At 31.7% G+C, this 17,774-nt stretch overlaps 2 protein-coding genes across 2 annotated transcripts; both read left to right on the forward strand.

Moving 5' to 3' along the window:
• The first annotated feature begins 3,519 nt into the window (after positions 1-3,519).
• Positions 3,520-4,579, forward strand: LOC136972580 (patched domain-containing protein 3-like). The gene is made up of 3 exons (XM_067267153.1): positions 3,520-3,547; positions 3,956-4,488; positions 4,541-4,579. Exons 1-3 carry the CDS (start codon positions 3,520-3,522, stop codon positions 4,577-4,579), a joined length of 600 nt encoding a protein of 199 aa, XP_067123254.1.
• A 4,499-nt stretch (positions 4,580-9,078) lies between these two features.
• LOC136972581 (uncharacterized) lies at positions 9,079-10,506 on the forward strand. The gene is made up of 3 exons (XM_067267154.1): positions 9,079-9,440; positions 9,526-9,651; positions 9,930-10,506. Exons 1-3 carry the CDS (start codon positions 9,253-9,255, stop codon positions 10,504-10,506), a joined length of 891 nt encoding a protein of 296 aa, XP_067123255.1. The 5' UTR covers positions 9,079-9,252.
• The last annotated feature ends 7,268 nt before the right edge of the window (positions 10,507-17,774 follow it).

The raw sequence follows: 17,774 nt of genomic DNA on the forward strand, positions 1-17,774 counted from the left end.
AAGTTGTTTTCATTTCATCAGCAGTAAAGTTCAAAAGTTTTTCCAGGTGAATCAGTGATATTTGATTTGTGCATGTCATCATCAAGCACTGACATCAAAGAGATTTTCAGGAATATAATTCAAGAAAAATTCTTCAGACTCACACTCCTTACCCTTTCAGGGTTCTTCCCGAAATGCAGGAGCTGGTAGCAAGGGCTTAAATCTATTTGTATGGTGCCATGGTGGAGTCTGTTACTGCACTGATGTCAAGAAATCTTCCTCTATTTACATAGCTGAAGCATCATTTTCATCATCGTCAAATGTATCATCTAATGACTTACATTCTTCAGGACAATTTGGTTGATAAATGTTCTGACTGGTTTAAATGTTTGGTCACTGTCTTCATCACTGGACTTGCCTTCCAGTCCACACAAATTTCTATCAATATCAAGTGTCCTATCATGTTCCTTCCTTATTTCATCTGTTGACACTGAAAAATTTATAATAAATGTCAATGATTTAGTGTTTATGAAACCGTGCCGGTGCTTATTCTGCAACTTGAACACAAACTATATGGTGTATTTTCTCGGACACATGGCAAATTTCATCACTAAGTTTTCCTCAGTTGATACGTGTATTAAGTTTTGTACACGTTTCGGGCAGTTGACGCCCCTCTTCAGCCAACTTTAAATCACAGATTTTTGCAAACATAAAATTGTTTTAAAACCTCTCTGTACATTAATTAATTTTTTATCATCTAGTCGATCTTTTTTCATCGAGGCCAGAGATTCTGTTCTACAAACGAATTCTTATTAAAAGATACGTTGATGATATTCTATTAATCTATAATAAAGCAGAAATCGCAATAGAAGGAATTAAAAAACAAATCAATAACATACACGAAGCAATAAAATTCAAAGTAGAAGTAGAAGAAGAAACCAGTCAAGAAATTAACTATTTGGATATCACAATAAAAAGATTAAAACAGAGTTTAGAATTTCGAGCATTCAAGAAGCCAAGTTCGGGAAACATAACAATAAGATATCAATCTAATATACCACTGCATATCAAATATAATATATTTAAAATGGAATACTCTAAGATTAAACATAGAACAAGTCAAAAGTTATATATACATAAGGACATAGCTGAATTAAAAAAGAAATTTCTTTTAGCGGGCTACCCGCAACGACTATTAAATAAATGGGAAATTAAATTAAATACTCCAAAAATACCACATAACAATGAACAAGCAAATAATACGAAGTACACTGCTTTCCCATATATCAAAGGCCTATACGAAGAAATTAACAAAAAAATCAAAAAACTAGACTTTAAACTTGCACCGTCATACCAAAAACTGTCTAACAGATTAAAACACCTCAACCCATTGAAAAACCAACAAGCAATAACTGAAGCTAAAAACGTAGTATATAAGATCCCTTGTACTTGTAATAATAATAAGCACTATATAGGAGAAACAAAAAGAAAATTGGGAGTCAGATTAAAAGAACATATAGCCGACTTAAAATATCATAGAATAAATTCCGTTTTTCATGACCATTGTACTCTAAACGGTTGCAAAATAGATAAAGATAATGTGGAAATCCTTCATAAAGAAAAAGAAACATATAAAAGAAAGTTTAAAGAAAGCATTGAAATTATAAAAAGTAAGGAATGTATAAATAAAAACTTTAGTATAAAAATAAACGAAAATTGGCTCAGCATATTATAAATTGGAACTAAGTAACTTATTTCTATATAAACTAAAAAGTAAATTATTTTTATGTAAAATAATAAAATAAAAATTAATGCCTATAAACAGAAGATTGCCACGAGGTGGCCCATCTACCACATCACTATGTAAATGAATAGAGTCATACGCAACAAAACCAATAAGAATTCGTTTGTACAATAGAATCTCTGGCCTCGATGAAAAAAGATCGACTAGATGATAAAAAATTAATTAATGTACAGAGAGGTTTTAAAACAATTTTATGTTTGCAAAAATCTGTGATTTAAAGTTGGCTGAAGAGGGGCGTCAACTGCCCGAAACGTGTACAAAACTTAATACACGTATCAACTGAGGAAAACTTAGTGATGAAATTTGCCATGTGTCCGAGAAAATACACCATATAGTTTGTGTTCAAGTTGCAGTCAATGATTTAGTTTTAATATATGATTTGTCATATTAATAATTTATAAATTCTTAACAAACAAAATCCTGCAGACCAGATAAATAACTATACAAAAACAAATCACATTAATAAATTTATTAATAAAAATAAATTATTATTTTTATTAATAAATTAATTTAATAAAAAATGAAAATAAATAATAGAATACATATTGCTGACTAAATGACAAAATAACTATAAAAGTAAATAACTTGCCAATATGAAAACAGTTCATAGGCTGTAATGTAATTATTGTAACATTAAGAACCAACGTGTCATATACGACACATTCAAAAGTTAGCTCATCTCATGAAAACTGTTATTAATATAGTTTTTAAAAATACTCTTATATAATCTTAGAAGTCTCCTGAACAAAATCACGTTTAAATTGTAAAATTACAGTATAATCAATAGTAATAGAGAAAAATGAATACTTACATGAAAGTCATACTCGTGATCACTTCCAAAACCATGTGCTCAGACAATCACTCATATTTTTTTTTCTTTCTATCACAGTGGGATGCATGTAGTCTAATAAGCTTCACTACACTCTACTGATGAAATTAGTAACTAACATAATTGTTTAGGAAGCAAAAAACAAGAGCTGCTTCTCATTCTTTGGAAGGAAAATTTTCGCAAGAATCGCAAAAAATCGCAAGAAAATAATATTCGATATTCAAATTCGACCTTTCTTTAGAAATACTTAGTTCTTTGATTAAATTATTCTTTTCCTTTTATGACTATAACGTAATAATCTTAATCTTCGCAATCGTTACTTTTGCCCGAGCAACGCCGGGCCTACCTGCTAGTACAATATACTTTAACAAGTACGTAGTACAAAATTTTTATTGAAAGGTTATCATATACTTAAAATCTTTGATACTTTATAAGTGAAGTAACGTATAATTAGGCGTATCAGGCATTAAACTTTTCAAGTGTATACTAAACCTTCAAGAAATATTTTGTAGTTCGTATTTTAAAACTATATTTTATTACATTGATATATTAAAAAAAGGAATTAAAGACGAATTGATATATTTGTACACTGATACAATCTTACAGATTGACCTGACAATCAGAAGGTTTTGGCTTGAATGCCTTACTCGCAGTGGCGTAATTAAACAGAGTGAAATGAGCAACAGTGCACACACTCGTTTCTTTCAGTTTCGCCGTTGCAAGTAAGGCATTGAAAAGTAGATATTATAATTAATCTGTCAGTAATTTATAAGTTAAGGACGTAAGTGTCTTGAATGCGAATCAACAAGAGCGCTAGTTATGAGCTTTCCCTCAAGCGCCAAAACTGTTTGGTGTGCCTCTGCTTACTGAAATGTCTTACAAAAATTCGAACCTATATCACATCAAAATGGATTTGGAGGAAGTAACTCTTTTCGGTACTGAGCCAATTTCTCCGATCATTTTTTTCAATTACATTATATTTCATTATACGTTAGTATATTTTATAAGCCTATAGGACCACATATTGTGGAGTTTTTGTTATTTAGCCTGTTTAAAATCTGCAAGTATGAAAAAGTACACGCGACAGATCAGACGCTTACAAGGTTCATTAAAGGCCGCAGCCAGAAAAAGTTGCTTATCATTGCTTTGTTGTATTAAGTGCGCGTGATATACAAAACATTAAACTTCAAAATATTAATATGATAATGAAATTGCCAGTAATCTAATAGATTGAAATTTTTTATTTTTATCAAAAATTTTCTTATTTTTTACAGTTTCGTCAAATGTAATTTTCTTTCATTTCGCGTAATAAAAGCAATAATTTTCTTTTTTATATTTTTCAGAATGCGGCAGAACTAATAATTATGAAGAAGAGATGCAAGATGATATTTTTATGAAGTTCTTCAAGGACAAAGTTGCGTCGTTTCTCTTTTATTCGTCAAGCAAAATTATTATATTACTTGTATATGTCGTTAGTTTATCATTAGGTATATGGGGAGTCACTTTTTTGAACGAAGGTCTTAATGTTTTTCGTTTTTATCCCGAAAATTCCGATATTACCCGAGCATTTCGGGTATATTATAAATATTTTACTGAATATCCATTTACTATTCACATAGTGATTAACGAAACTTTGGATTATTCAAACGAAGTCATTCAGAAATCATTAGACGACATGATTGAGAAGTTCCAGTCTCACCCGAATGTGGCAGATATGGATATTTCTTGGTTGAAGTATTATAAAGATTTTCAACATCATTCAGCAGCGAAATATTCTTTTTTAGGATACGATTTATCTACTAAACAAGATTTCATCGATGCTCTACGACTAGTCTTCCTGAAATTTCCGGGAGCCAAACATTACCAGAATGATATCGTATTTAATCATAATTATACCGATATTATTTGCAGTCGTTTCTTTCTTTTAGCAAGAAATGTTTCTGATAGAACCACAGAGTCGAAATTAATCAAAGATATACAAAAGATGGCAGAAGAATTCCCTTTTGACGTTTTTATACACACTATGATATCGCCTGTCGTCGAGCAAAGTATCATTATTAGAGAAGTGGTCTTTCAATTTTTTTGGATGACGTCGTTAATAAATCTTGTTATTTTTATTTCCTTTAACCCAAATATTTTCTATTCGGTTGTTGTTGCCCTGTGCATTTTGTCTATCACGATACAAACCCTGGGTTATATGTCGTTATGGGGTGTCAACTTAGACGTTGCCACTATGTACTGCTTTGTAATCTGTATGGGGTTTTGTGTTAATTACCCCACTCACATATGTTATTCTTTTCTCACTTCGTCAGATAAAACCATAAAAGGTAAATTACAGCATAGTTTATATAATGTGGGATTTCCGATATTTCAGGGCGCATTCTCAACCGGTATAGGTGTGTTGATTCTTTTACGCATAACTGTGTTTTTGAGTAAAGTATTCGTGAAAATAATTGTTATAATTGCGGCACTAACTATGTTCCATGCTTTATTTTTAATTCCTGTCGTATTATCGATCATTTGGTGTTGTATTTACATATACAAAGGAAGAAAATAGCATATATTTTATAACATGTAATAAAGGGTTTGATCAGAGACAAATAAAGGTATTAATTGGTGTATATAAACTAATTTACTTTTCACGGAAAGGTTTTGTACTTTTTCAGATTGGAAAAAATGACAACAGATTTAATCAAGAAATATGTATTCATATAATCTCCAGTGGTATAGAATATTTTAGTTTCTTTTATATGAACTGATTTTAGTTGAATACAGAGGAAGATTGTCAAAATACAGTGCAAGATTGCTTAATAAAAGGTTTTTTGTTTATTATAATATTGTTGTATTCTTTGTTATAACTATTAACTGCCTAATGTTGCGATTTTAAAACCTTTTCATTTTTTTCAATTTATGAGAAAAATCCGTTTGCAGATTTGAACTCACTAACTAGATTTGAAAAAACTACACTCTGATTGTTAAATTAAAAATTCACACCCACTAATTACTGTTAGTAGGTCTGAATTTTTAATTCATCACATCAAGACTTGTTATCCAATCACTTACCAATGGGTGTCTTTCTTCCTAAGAAATATTTCTTGATAACTCTCGACAGGTACTGTATTTTACGGACTATAAGACGCACTTTTTTCTTCGAAAAACTGCCTCCAAAATTCAGGTGCGTCTTATAGTCCGTAAAATACGGTAATGTTTTTTAATCGTCGAAAAATTAATAATCATTTTATTTTTATTTTACATAAGGCGTTATACTCCTGTTACTCGTAGAGTTAGTGTTATACTAGTGAACTTTCGATTAATCAACTGACCAATTTTTTTAAGAGATATTATTATATAGGTAAATAAATATCTTCCAACTTTCGAAAACTAAAGGAATTGTACAGTTAGTGGGAAAACCTTTCTCTCAAAAATACAAGACGAAAATACTTTCTATCGATTAGAGCTTTATTGCGGAAATGATGATAACACAGATTATCGATGTAACGCAGATTATCAAACGAGTTTACGAAAACAGAAACGGCAGACTTCATTTTATGAAAAATGCATACGGCTTAACATCAGGACAAAAAATATGGGTAAAAGATACAGGGTGAGATCAATAAGACTTTAACAGACTTTCTCTATCTTAAAGTACATTTGTGAAATTCGGGTTTTTTTTTAGTTTTTCCGAATTAATTATTCCTACGATTTTAAAAAACGAAAAACAGAATTCGTGGGAAATTTTATAATTCTTCTTTTTAAGGCAACCGATCTCACGCTGTAACATCATAGAATTGTACACTCAACATCCGAATCATCAGTTTCTTATGTCCGACATCGATCTTGTGACTTAGTTCCCACGGCGAATCTGTAAAAATCGCGTCTTTTCCCCCTCAGGGGAGTCTTATTCGGTCTGCCAGTCGTACGTGCTCGTGGACGAGCCGCGAATTAATTGTTCATCGAAATCGCAGAAATTTGACCTAGGGCCTATAATTTTGGATATTCCGTCGTCTACGGACTTTGCAAAGAGGTATAAAATGATATCTGTAAACTCTCTCTCTCGAGCTCTCTCTACGGGTAATTGAGAGTTAGAATTGTAGCTTAGCGAACTTAGAATTGTAATTAACTTTTTCGTTGATTTTGATAAATGTTGTTTTGTTGTTAAATGGAGTCTTTACTTGACCGTCGGCCACACCTTATCGTCGACCCAATCTCACCTCTTTCTCCACTCGTGTAACGCGTAACGCGTAACAAAACGTAACAGCCATCCTTGACAAGTGAGTAGGTCAACGACCTGTTGCCGGAAGGGGCAGTCGGACTTCCTCTGACACTCTCCCGGGCTCACACATTTTTTTGAAAACACTCTCTCTACCAAAATCTATTACAGAAGTTATACCGGAAAGAGACAAAGAATATATTAACTTAAAAATACTGAGATTTGAAACACACTTCAAATGCATTAAAATTTGAAGACTGAATCGTACCATAGAAAAACTTAGAATTCAGAAAAAAAAAAAAAAAAAAAGCGTTTAGAAGCGCTAAAAATAATAAATAAAGAATGTGCTAGTGGACTCAATAACAAAATATTGTTTCAAACAATACTAGTTACTTAATCTATTATATATTGTTTCTTATGGGAAAATATCTTTTGGTTTGAGAACAACTATTAAGAACAAATTAAGTTCGAAACTCGAAGTTTGACTGTATTTTTGCAGGAGTATTTATAATTAATTTTTACCTCTCCGTCATTGGAAAAACTTTTCGATTTTACAGTTCATGAATCACAAATAAAGTAAGTGGGTCTGTATATGATATAACATTCAATTAAACTATGTATCAGATCGAGAACGTGTTTTTGGTGTGCCTTTCATCCATTTTTATACGTTGCTTGAACCTTTGCATTCGTTAAAAATTATTTGTTTTTATACACATTTTGGAAAAAGCTAGAATTCTAGAGGTGCCAGATCTGGAGAGAAAAGACAGAGAAGGTACTGTAAGTAATCATTTTAGCCGTTTTCTTAATACAGTATAGACTGAGATAAATAAAATAAGTATTTCACTGGTGTAGCCTACGAATACAAGGCTTTATCGTAATTGGAAGTTTTCACGAATTCATAAACGAATTAATTTTCTTATTTGCATACAATTTTCAATGCTAAACATTCACCAATTACTACTATGTACAAAATGAAAGAAAAAAAAAATCAAATTCATGAATATATTTCACTGTTATATAACGACACAACATATTTTGTGTTAAGGTTGAGAAACTTTTGCAAATAGAAAGTATAATTAACTCATAAACTGTCAGAATACATTTGTATTTATTAATTTAAGGCCTGCTTATTAGTCTTTTAAAATTTTTATTTCTTACTGCGTGTCAAAGATTTTCAATAATAAATATGTAGCCTATTAGTGCCAGGATTCTGAAACTTCTTTACTTGTCAAAACATGTAATATCTTGAATAATTGCGCCAATGGTGTCTTAATTTTAACCGCCCAGTAGCTTCAATAACTGCATCATGATTGGATTGTGCAAATTGGGCAAGGATACCAACGAATATGAAGTATGAAGTTTTTTCATAAACTTGATTATTAAGGTCAAACGAACTACCGAATCATCGGGCTACAAGATTGATGCCGCTATTAAAGCAGCCGAGGTTGATACACGAAGTTTGCTTTCTAAAATTTTGCAAAATGTTATTGTTAATTTTTATAATTTTATGATTTATTTGAAAAACAAACGTTACCTTCTAAGCTAAAAGTTTAATTTACGTTCATTTTTGTTGTTTTAATTTTCATCTCAATTCAAAGGCATTTCCCCCTCTCCCGTTTTTCTCTTCAGATTTCGAGAAAAATTCACTTTTTCCCGGGACTAGCAAAGAACCGGGAAATGAGAAACCCTAATGGCAATGACCTAATTTGTCTTTAGCACGCAAAGTTTTAATTCCTGATTTCAAAACATGAATCTTTTATAAAATAATATTGTGGTTAACATTTCTCATAAATATATTTAATTAATAATAATGCATGAAGGAAAGAAAATTTTCTAGAAACGCAAATATTTTCAGAATGTTTTAATTTATATTTCGTACACATTGATATTTCTTTATTTATATACGTGCAGTTTAAACAGAAAACAACGTGTTAGACAGAAACTAGGTATGTTCTACACTTTTACATATGAACTGTAGATAAGATTTTATGAGATGTAACCTAATAATTATTTTTTTCAGTTTTTTTTTCATCTAGGATTATGTCGATGGACCGACTTTAAGTAATTTCTAATGAAACAATGATACGATAGCAGAAACCGAAGCTCAAATTATCGCTGCACAAATTGCTTCGGCTATTGTTTACACGCATTACAAAGACACTATTTATAAATACAGTCGAGTCCGCATAAGTCGTCACCCGGATAACTCGACACCATCGGTTAAGTAATCAGTTTTCTGTGGTCCCGGCTGACTTAAGCCTGGACTCCACATTACCTGAAAACAGAAACTCAGAAACAGAACTGAAACATACAGAGTTTTCGTTTCAGTTATGTTTTCGTTTTAACTTGACTCCACTAGCACCGAAATGAACTTTACGTGGAAATGCGCCATCTGTTGATTAGTTCGGTAATTGTCGTAAAGTTACAAACATGGACGACGCTATGGATTTTGCCATGCTTTCTCTTCATTTGTTAACATTGCAATTGTTGATGCATTCGAAACCTCGCCGAAATCATCGTTTCTGGATGAGGAAAATATTCCGCGACAGAGAGAAATATGGATTGAATTCTTCCCTCGTTAGAGAGTTGAGGTTTCGGGATCAAGAATTTTACTTCGAGTAAATATGCAATTTAACTATTATATTTATCATGTGTTGAATAGTATGTGTACATATATTAATATTAAAATAATATTCCGTTCAGTTTTATGCGGATGACTCCGGATGTGTTCGATAATATATTGGAGAAGGTTTCTCCCTTGATAGAGAAGAGAGACACGTTTTGGCGAAAAAGCATATCATCAAATGAAAGATTGGCTTTAACTTTAAGGTAAATAGCCTATACGTTGTTATTATTTAATCTGATATTTGCCAACATTTAGAATAAAGTCACAAAAGTTTCCGTGTGACATACCCTTGTAATTGCTTTAAATTTAATAATTGTTCTGTTATTGATGATTTCTAGCACAAACACTGCTTTTATATTTTTCATTTAGGAGATATAGTTAATTTTTTAAAATATTTATTTTAACCTATTGCAGTAGCTTACTAAAATTACTACTACCTTAATTTTTTCTGTGTATATTCTGACAAAAAACTATTTTACAGGTTTCTAGCAACTGGAGAGACCTACCGAAGTCTGAGCTTTTCATTTCGAATTGGAAGGCAGACTGTACGGAAAATTATACCGGAAACATGTAAAGCCATTTGGAAATGTTTCCAGAAAGAATATATGGCATTTCCATCAACTCCAGCAGATTGGAAAAAAATTTCTGATGGTTTTGAAAGAAGATGGCAACTACCTCACTGCTGTGGTAGTATTGATGGAAAGCATGTTGTTAGAGAGTGTCCAAAGAATACTGGTAGTCTGAATTATAACTATAAGGGAACTTTTAGTACGGTGTTACTAGCCATATCTGATGCACATTATCGCTTTCTGATGATTGATTATGGGCATTATGGTAGTGAATCAGATGGTGGAATACTAAGAAAAAGTGTATTTGGTCAGCATCTGATCAATGGAAAGTTAACCTTTCCAAAAGAAGATGCTTTGCCAAATTCAAATACACTATTCCCTTATTTTATAATTGGGGATGAAGCCTTTCCTTTAAGGCATAATTTGTTGCGTCCCTATCCCAGACATTCTGAGTTTAGTCGCTCGGAAAAATATTCAATTATAGATTAAGCAGAGGCCGGCGTGTTGTGGAGAATGCTTTTGGTATACTAGCAGCACGATTTCGTATCTTAAGGAGACCGTTAAATTATGACGACGAATCAGTCAAAAGCATGGTGCTTGCTAGTTGCGTTCTCCAAAATATACTTATTCAGAAATCTGCAGCATATTGCCCAAATGGATATGCTGATTATGAAGATTCTGATCATAATCAGAACGAAGGTATATGGAGATCCGAAAATATAACTCTCGAAAATCTTAAAAGTGAGCAGCAATATGTACAATAAAGAGGCAAAAAGTCTCAGGAATGTTTATAAAGATTATTTATGTAATGAGGGAGCTGTACCTTGGCAAGAAAAATTAATTCAATCTCAACCTAAAGTATAGTATACTTTATATAGGTTGTATTAGCTCAGAGTAAATATTACTCCTCTGAGCTAATACAATATATTTTTATTGAGTAAATATCCTGTAGCTGTAATGTTTTAAATCTGTTATTTTGTGAAAAAATAAAACTAACAAATCCAAGATACTTGTGAATGTTATCTTAATTATATATATAGTTTTTAACTTCTTAATGTAGACAACAATTCCTATTATTACAGTCTGTTACAAAAGAATAGGAACACCACTTAAAAGTCTCTTAAAAATTTAATTTATCATAATAATAATTAAAATTATCATGACTAGGGTGAGATATCATCATTTTTAACTGTCATGGTGGCTTTTGATGTTATATAAATATTTTTAATAATGCTATTCAAAATGTTTTCCAACAAGATAAAAATTATGGGCAAAAAAAAGGAAGTCAGGATGGCCTAAATGTTTAACATCCAGGAATGAGAGAATAAGTTTTTTAAGCTTATAACTAATAAACCACACTCGTACCCAGCAGAATTCAATATACAAAAAACTTAAACCAACACCTTAATGTTCGCTGAGAGATTTATTAATTTAACTAACGTTTTCGGCTTACTCAATAAGCCATCTTCAGGTTTTAACTTTCGAAAAAGAAACAATATCGTTCCATTAATAGAATACAATTGTTTGAAAAAATTCAAATCATTAGTAACGGACAAAAAATAAAAACAAGGAGAACATGGTAATAAATAATAAATACAAATATAAAAACAAAAAGAAGAACATGGTAATATAAATAAATAAATATACAAAAATAAATAAAAACAAAAAAAGAAGAACATAGTAATATAAATAAATATACAATAAAATCGTAAAAGATACAACAAATGTAAGATAAAAAAAACGTTTTACCCGTGCCCATATATAATACTATCTATCCTAACCAGAAATACTTCACCATTAAAATATACTAGAGCTCACGTGCCTCTTATAAATTCTTAACGGCATATTTCCAAGCCGAAGGAAGACCTTCTGCGTCCCTTGCGTTAATACATTTATCTTTTATCTTGCTTCTGTAAATTTCTATCTTTTCAGCCGTTCTTGCCAAAGTTGGGGAGTGTACCTGCTTTATGATTTTCGCCTCATTCCAATGTACCAAGGATCCCTCCGCCTGCCCCATCTGGGCTAGTACTGTTGTGTTGGAACCTTTTCTAATATCATATTTATGTTCCTTGATCCTTATTCCTAGGTTTCTAGTAGTAACCCCTACATAATCTTTATTAATACCTAATAGCTGGTTCTCGTAGGGAATCTTATACACACCCGCCTTATCTTCTTTTTTAACTAACCCTTTATCGTTTCTAAGTATTTTATACAAATTCGGAGCTCTTTTCAAGATCACCCTTGTATCCTTAGTGTTTGCTCTTTCTTTCATAATCCCTCCCAGATACTTATTGTATGTAAATTTCGTGTATCTGTAAGGCCCGTGCCTAGTGTCTTTTTAGTGTATATTCTGTTGACGTATCCTATTTAAAACGCAAAAAAAAACCGCATCTAAAATAGTATAATAGAAGCAGAGTTCTTTACGGTAAGCCTTAATCCCGTCCATCTCCCCCGGTGGGATTGGGGAATTTCGACACGTATATTATATAAAAACACGTGCGTATTTGAATGCAATGTTGCGTCAAAATTTCAAAGGCATTGGTAGGAACAAACGAACGTTATATTTTATTTATGTAGATAGATAGAAAATGATCTGCTTTTGTCCATTCTCACAGAAAGGCATAATGCCTCGCAGAAAAGCAAACTTAGGTCGTCGGAGTTAGCGCCATCTGTTGGACATAAAAGCCTTAATCCTAGATGATATCTTTTAATTTATATGAATGTTTAACCGAATAATATATAGCCTATGTCCACCCTGAAGGTCCATTCTAAATATTGGTGAAAGAATTTTTGAAATCGGATGAGTAGATTCGGAGATTACCTGTTACAACGAAACTTAGTTACCTCTTTATATATTAGTATAGATAAGCGATGTTCTTTGTGTTCTGGAGTTAATTTAAATTTTTTATTTAGGTTTTTCTGTATGAATTATACATATATATATATATATTCGTTTTCTCTTCCTTAAAAGATTGCATTTTTGCTTAAAAATTCTCAATTATTTAAAATTACAACACCGTTTTATTGCTACTTACTTATTATGTTAGTATTAAAAGGTAGAAGTTTTATTATTAAAACTTTTTCCTTTTAATACTTAAATAGCATAGACACCGAATAGACAAGTTTTAACATAATTATATAAAATAATGCTAAAAACGCGAAATATCACATGCGAATGATTAATCAACATCTGAACTCAAGTTCGATTTTATCCTTCAAATTATTGTAGAAAATTGAATAATGTTGACTTTCTGTCTATGAATCTTCTGAAAAAGAAGTTAAGAATCGACAAAGCTACTATTGGTTCGTATGAAGAATTTAAGTAATATTTACTGCAGAGCCATTTTCACTTTTCTGGCTGTTATATATAACAGAAAGAAAATATGGTGACCGACCATACATAAAATATAAAAAAAACTTTCGATTTTCTAAATTTCTCGATGATTCAACGTTCCTGAGTCCAATAATGTAAAAATCTTTAGGAGGGGTAACTTTTTGACCTATCAAAACATCTTCCCTCTGTTATATAACATATAACAAAGTCAGAAAAGTAAAAAAATAAAGCAAATGACTAGAGCTTTTGTCTGTCTAATTTCAACAGTGTTGTAACTAATGTTTTATCTTGTACAATGCTGCTCTTGTTCGAATGAATACTGTGAGATAAGCAGAGGGTCAGGGGTTTATCCTCTCTAACCACTTACACTGCACGGGTTGGCAAAACCCGATCTCTTTGTCGTTTTGGATGGCTAGGAGGGCAAAAAGTGACTGGGGAGGTCGTCGGTAAGTCGACAGGCGTCTTGGATTGACAGGAGACAGGTTAACAAATAAAACATTTATTGAATAACTAGAATAACATACAAGGCGATTACAAACGATTCTACGATACTATGCGGTTATATGCAAGTAGGTATAAAGCTCTTCAAGTTCTAAACGAACAGGTGTCTCTGAGCTAAGCCTATTGCCGTTGCGGGAAAGAGAGTTTACAAAGGTCCTAACAAAATACCTCTTGGTGTGAGATTGGACGATATAATTCGATGTATGGCGGTCGCCGATGATTTGGAAGAGTTACTGTAGGTCTTCTCCGACGGGACTTCGTTCCTGAGCATGGAGACGGACACAAGTACAATAATAACTTCCTATGCGAGCGCGCTAAGTTTCTGGTGGCGCGAGCTTTTATAGTGTTAGTGTGGGAAACAATCGGTTATTAACAATGACTTGCGAATTCTTGACAGCTGTGTCAACTCCCCCACCTAACTGGAAACCTCTGCTCCGTTTCTCCGTGAGGAGTATAAATGGAAGAAAATCTGTATTCAAGAAACGGATTTTTGGTGTAAACGGTTGCTAATAAAAAGTTTTATTACAAATGTAAAAAATATCTACAATTACCGTAAAAATATGCAGTTTTCAGAAGATTCTTAGCCAGCAACTTTATATAGGCCCTATTATTTAACTTTCTGCTATTCTGTGTAAGACAAAATTGAAATCGGATTGAGATGTTGAATAAATATTTGCATGCGATTTTGAAGCTTTTTTTAAATTCTTATATAAAAATTGGATAAAACGTATTCATTTATTATGCAGGTTAATTTCCTTAATAAATTATATGATTAACTGGGAATTAAGCCCGGCGTTGCGGTGCAAACTAATAAGCACAAACGTTAAGATTATTAGATTATTCCATACTTCTAACTTTTCTATTATATCATATCGTAGTATTTGATTTATATAACTATAAAGCAGGTGTGGCCAAACTTTTATCTCTTAGGGGCTACTTTTTCGGTAAAATATAGTCTGCGGGCTACTATGAATATGGGCAAACAATTTTAAGATTTTTCATAAATATTTTAATAAATAATTAATAATGATAAATAAATAATGATAAGTTTTTATTTTTTCCGGCCTGTAGTTGGTTTATTTATTCTAAAATAATAGTGTTAAATATGAATAACATTTAAAACAATAATTACTAAACTAACATACCTGCTTCTGTTCGCTGTATGAATTAAAAAAATAATAATAAAATTGAAGATAAATTGAAGTGCACAAACAAGGAGTAACAAGTGGATTAAAGCCAGGGGCTGTCACGTTACTGTCTGACAAATGATTTTGCGCCATTTTATGCGATTGCCATTTATATGCGCATGCGTTGCGACTACAATTAATTTAAAAGTTAACATTCATTTGCATTGTTCATCGGGATAAATACACACAGTATGGGTACGTTGCACAGACAGTCCATTATTGTAAAAATAAATTATTGAATTAAGATTTTTAAACATTAAGTGAAAGCAAATTGTTCAACTTTAGCTTCGCGGGCTACTTTCAAAACCTTTGCCGTCGACCGGTCGACCGCGGTCTACGTGTTGGTCATCCCGGCTATAAAGATTATCTTAGGTACGGGTTCATCGCACCGAGTACTTAATCTAACCCATTTTTAATCTAACATTTTAAAAATTGTTTAAATTGCTCACCAGTAACCTCGCATTATGTAATTTTCCTATTAGATTTAAATATATATATATATAGTCCTGTAAATTTCAACTGGAGTCTGTCCATCTCTATCCTTTAATCTGGAGAACGGAATTAGATAGATAAAAGTGGAGACAAGATATTTCGGTTTCCAATAGTCGTGTCAGTTTTCCTTGAACAGTTAGATAGATAATTGACACGACTATTGCTCACAGAAAAGTATGATGTGCAAAGGCAAGACACCACTAAAAGAATTGAGAACATCGTGACGAAAAGTTGCAGCCCGGCATTTCGACGATGTCACAATAAATAATCTCTCGTTAAAATTAGTTCGGTTAATTTGGTTACGTAACCGCTACGACAAACGGATTTCAATGCGAATCTTACTATACATTTTTTAAAACTCTTTTTCCCCTGTGGACATTAATAGGGCTTATATTAGCAAGCCCATTATAAATTCAGCCAGAACTACAATCAGACTACAGGTGATGAAATATAGAGCCCGATATACCTCAACGGAACATTACCTGAATAATTTCTGGAGTTTGTCGACCCATCCGGATTCTATTCGAGTTTCCCACAGCGGTAGGTTGACAATTTGATCGCTTGGCCGTTTCATCAACCTAACTATAAGGTCATTTTCGACCTACGTAACATAATTCTTCAAGTTTAACCTTGTCGTTTCTGCTATATCGAGTTTTATCGCTATTTTTCTTATATTTTAAAAATTCTTTTTTCATTCAGCCAAAAACTTACGTCTCGCGAAATATCCGCTAAATGCGCGCATGTCATTATTTATGTCTTTTAAATTTAAATTTAAATTTTTTTGACAAAAATTTAAATATAAATTCTTTTCAGAAGGTCTGTGGTTATTGTGTAAGTTTAATGAGAAGTAAAGGAAAAACATTCCTTCAAGAAAATAAATTCTTACCTTCCTGTATACTTTCTTATAAATTTATAAATTCACATTAATAAATAATGTCACATTTCTTCTGCAGTGAATGTCGATATTTCACTGCGGTGTCACATTCGAAAGGTTTAAATACCGAAGTGAATGGCTTTGTGTCTGAGATTTCCTTTAAAAATTCGATATCTAGTTAACAAGAGAATTGAAATTTCCTTGCATGAATGAATTTATTATTTAAGCTGGTTATTACTTTATTAGAAAACATTTATAAGAAGATAAATAGGATTTTTAAAAATAAAATTTATGAAATTAATTATTAATGGAATAATTATATGCATTGTGTTAAAAAAATAAACAAACTTTATTAAATAGAGTGAATTAAAAGCGTGTTTGTATATGACCTCATATATAACTGGTGATTAAACTAAAGTTGAACCTATATTTCTTGCTTGTTCTAATTTTTTTCTTTGATTAACACTTAATACTATCTATAATGTTTTGAATGATATTAAGACTACAAATATTTGTAGCAATAAAAAGCGATAAAATTTTTAAATGTTGCAATTCCATTATTATGCTAACAATACAATAATCTTAACAATTTATTTCTTTTCAATGATGAAATTACGTCAAATATTTTTCGAAATAATTTAAGTGAAAATAAGTAAGTAAATTGTCTGAAACGGTGTCAAACATTTCAAATCTAAAGGTGTGGAATTGCAGAACAATGATTTTTAAAAACTTGTCATAATAAATTTTATTGTTTTCTAGTATAAGTTACGTAGAGCTAACACATGATATACGGGAGAGAATTGAATGACATTAAGAACTTGTTTGGATAATGTCGACATTTGAAGAAGAGAGAAGTGCAGACGAAGAACATTTGGGATGTGCACTCTTAAACGTACCCGACTGTCATAATTAGTTGAGAACGTAAAGATTTTGGAAAACAATTATTTTTACAATAATTACGATAGACAATTAAAACATTGGATTGCATAATGTACTTAGTATATAGGAATATCGAAACATAATATTTAGAACTCCAGAAAACAGAACGGAAATTATTGTTCATACAATTTTATTGCGCATAACCAGATTAAATTTCAATAGAATTTCTTTCTCTTCGGTTATTTAAAAATATTTCGTTGCAAAGATACAACAAAGTTCCACAGATGACAAACGTAATGAATGCAAGGGCGCGCAATATATACAGTAAAAAAGACACTAGAATACAAACATAACTTACAGTGATAATTTCATTGACCAAAATCGATCTACCATGCTCCTTTGCTGTTATCTACAATGATGGTGTTGGAGCTATTATCTCTGCGAATAATTCCTATCGCAGTCAGATAAAATTTTCAATACTAAAGTAATA

Source organism: Centruroides vittatus, unplaced genomic scaffold (genome assembly GCF_030686945.1).
Source record: "Centruroides vittatus isolate TY-2023 unplaced genomic scaffold, ASM3068694v2 contig_298, whole genome shotgun sequence".
NCBI classification, from domain to species: domain Eukaryota; kingdom Metazoa; phylum Arthropoda; class Arachnida; order Scorpiones; family Buthidae; genus Centruroides; species Centruroides vittatus.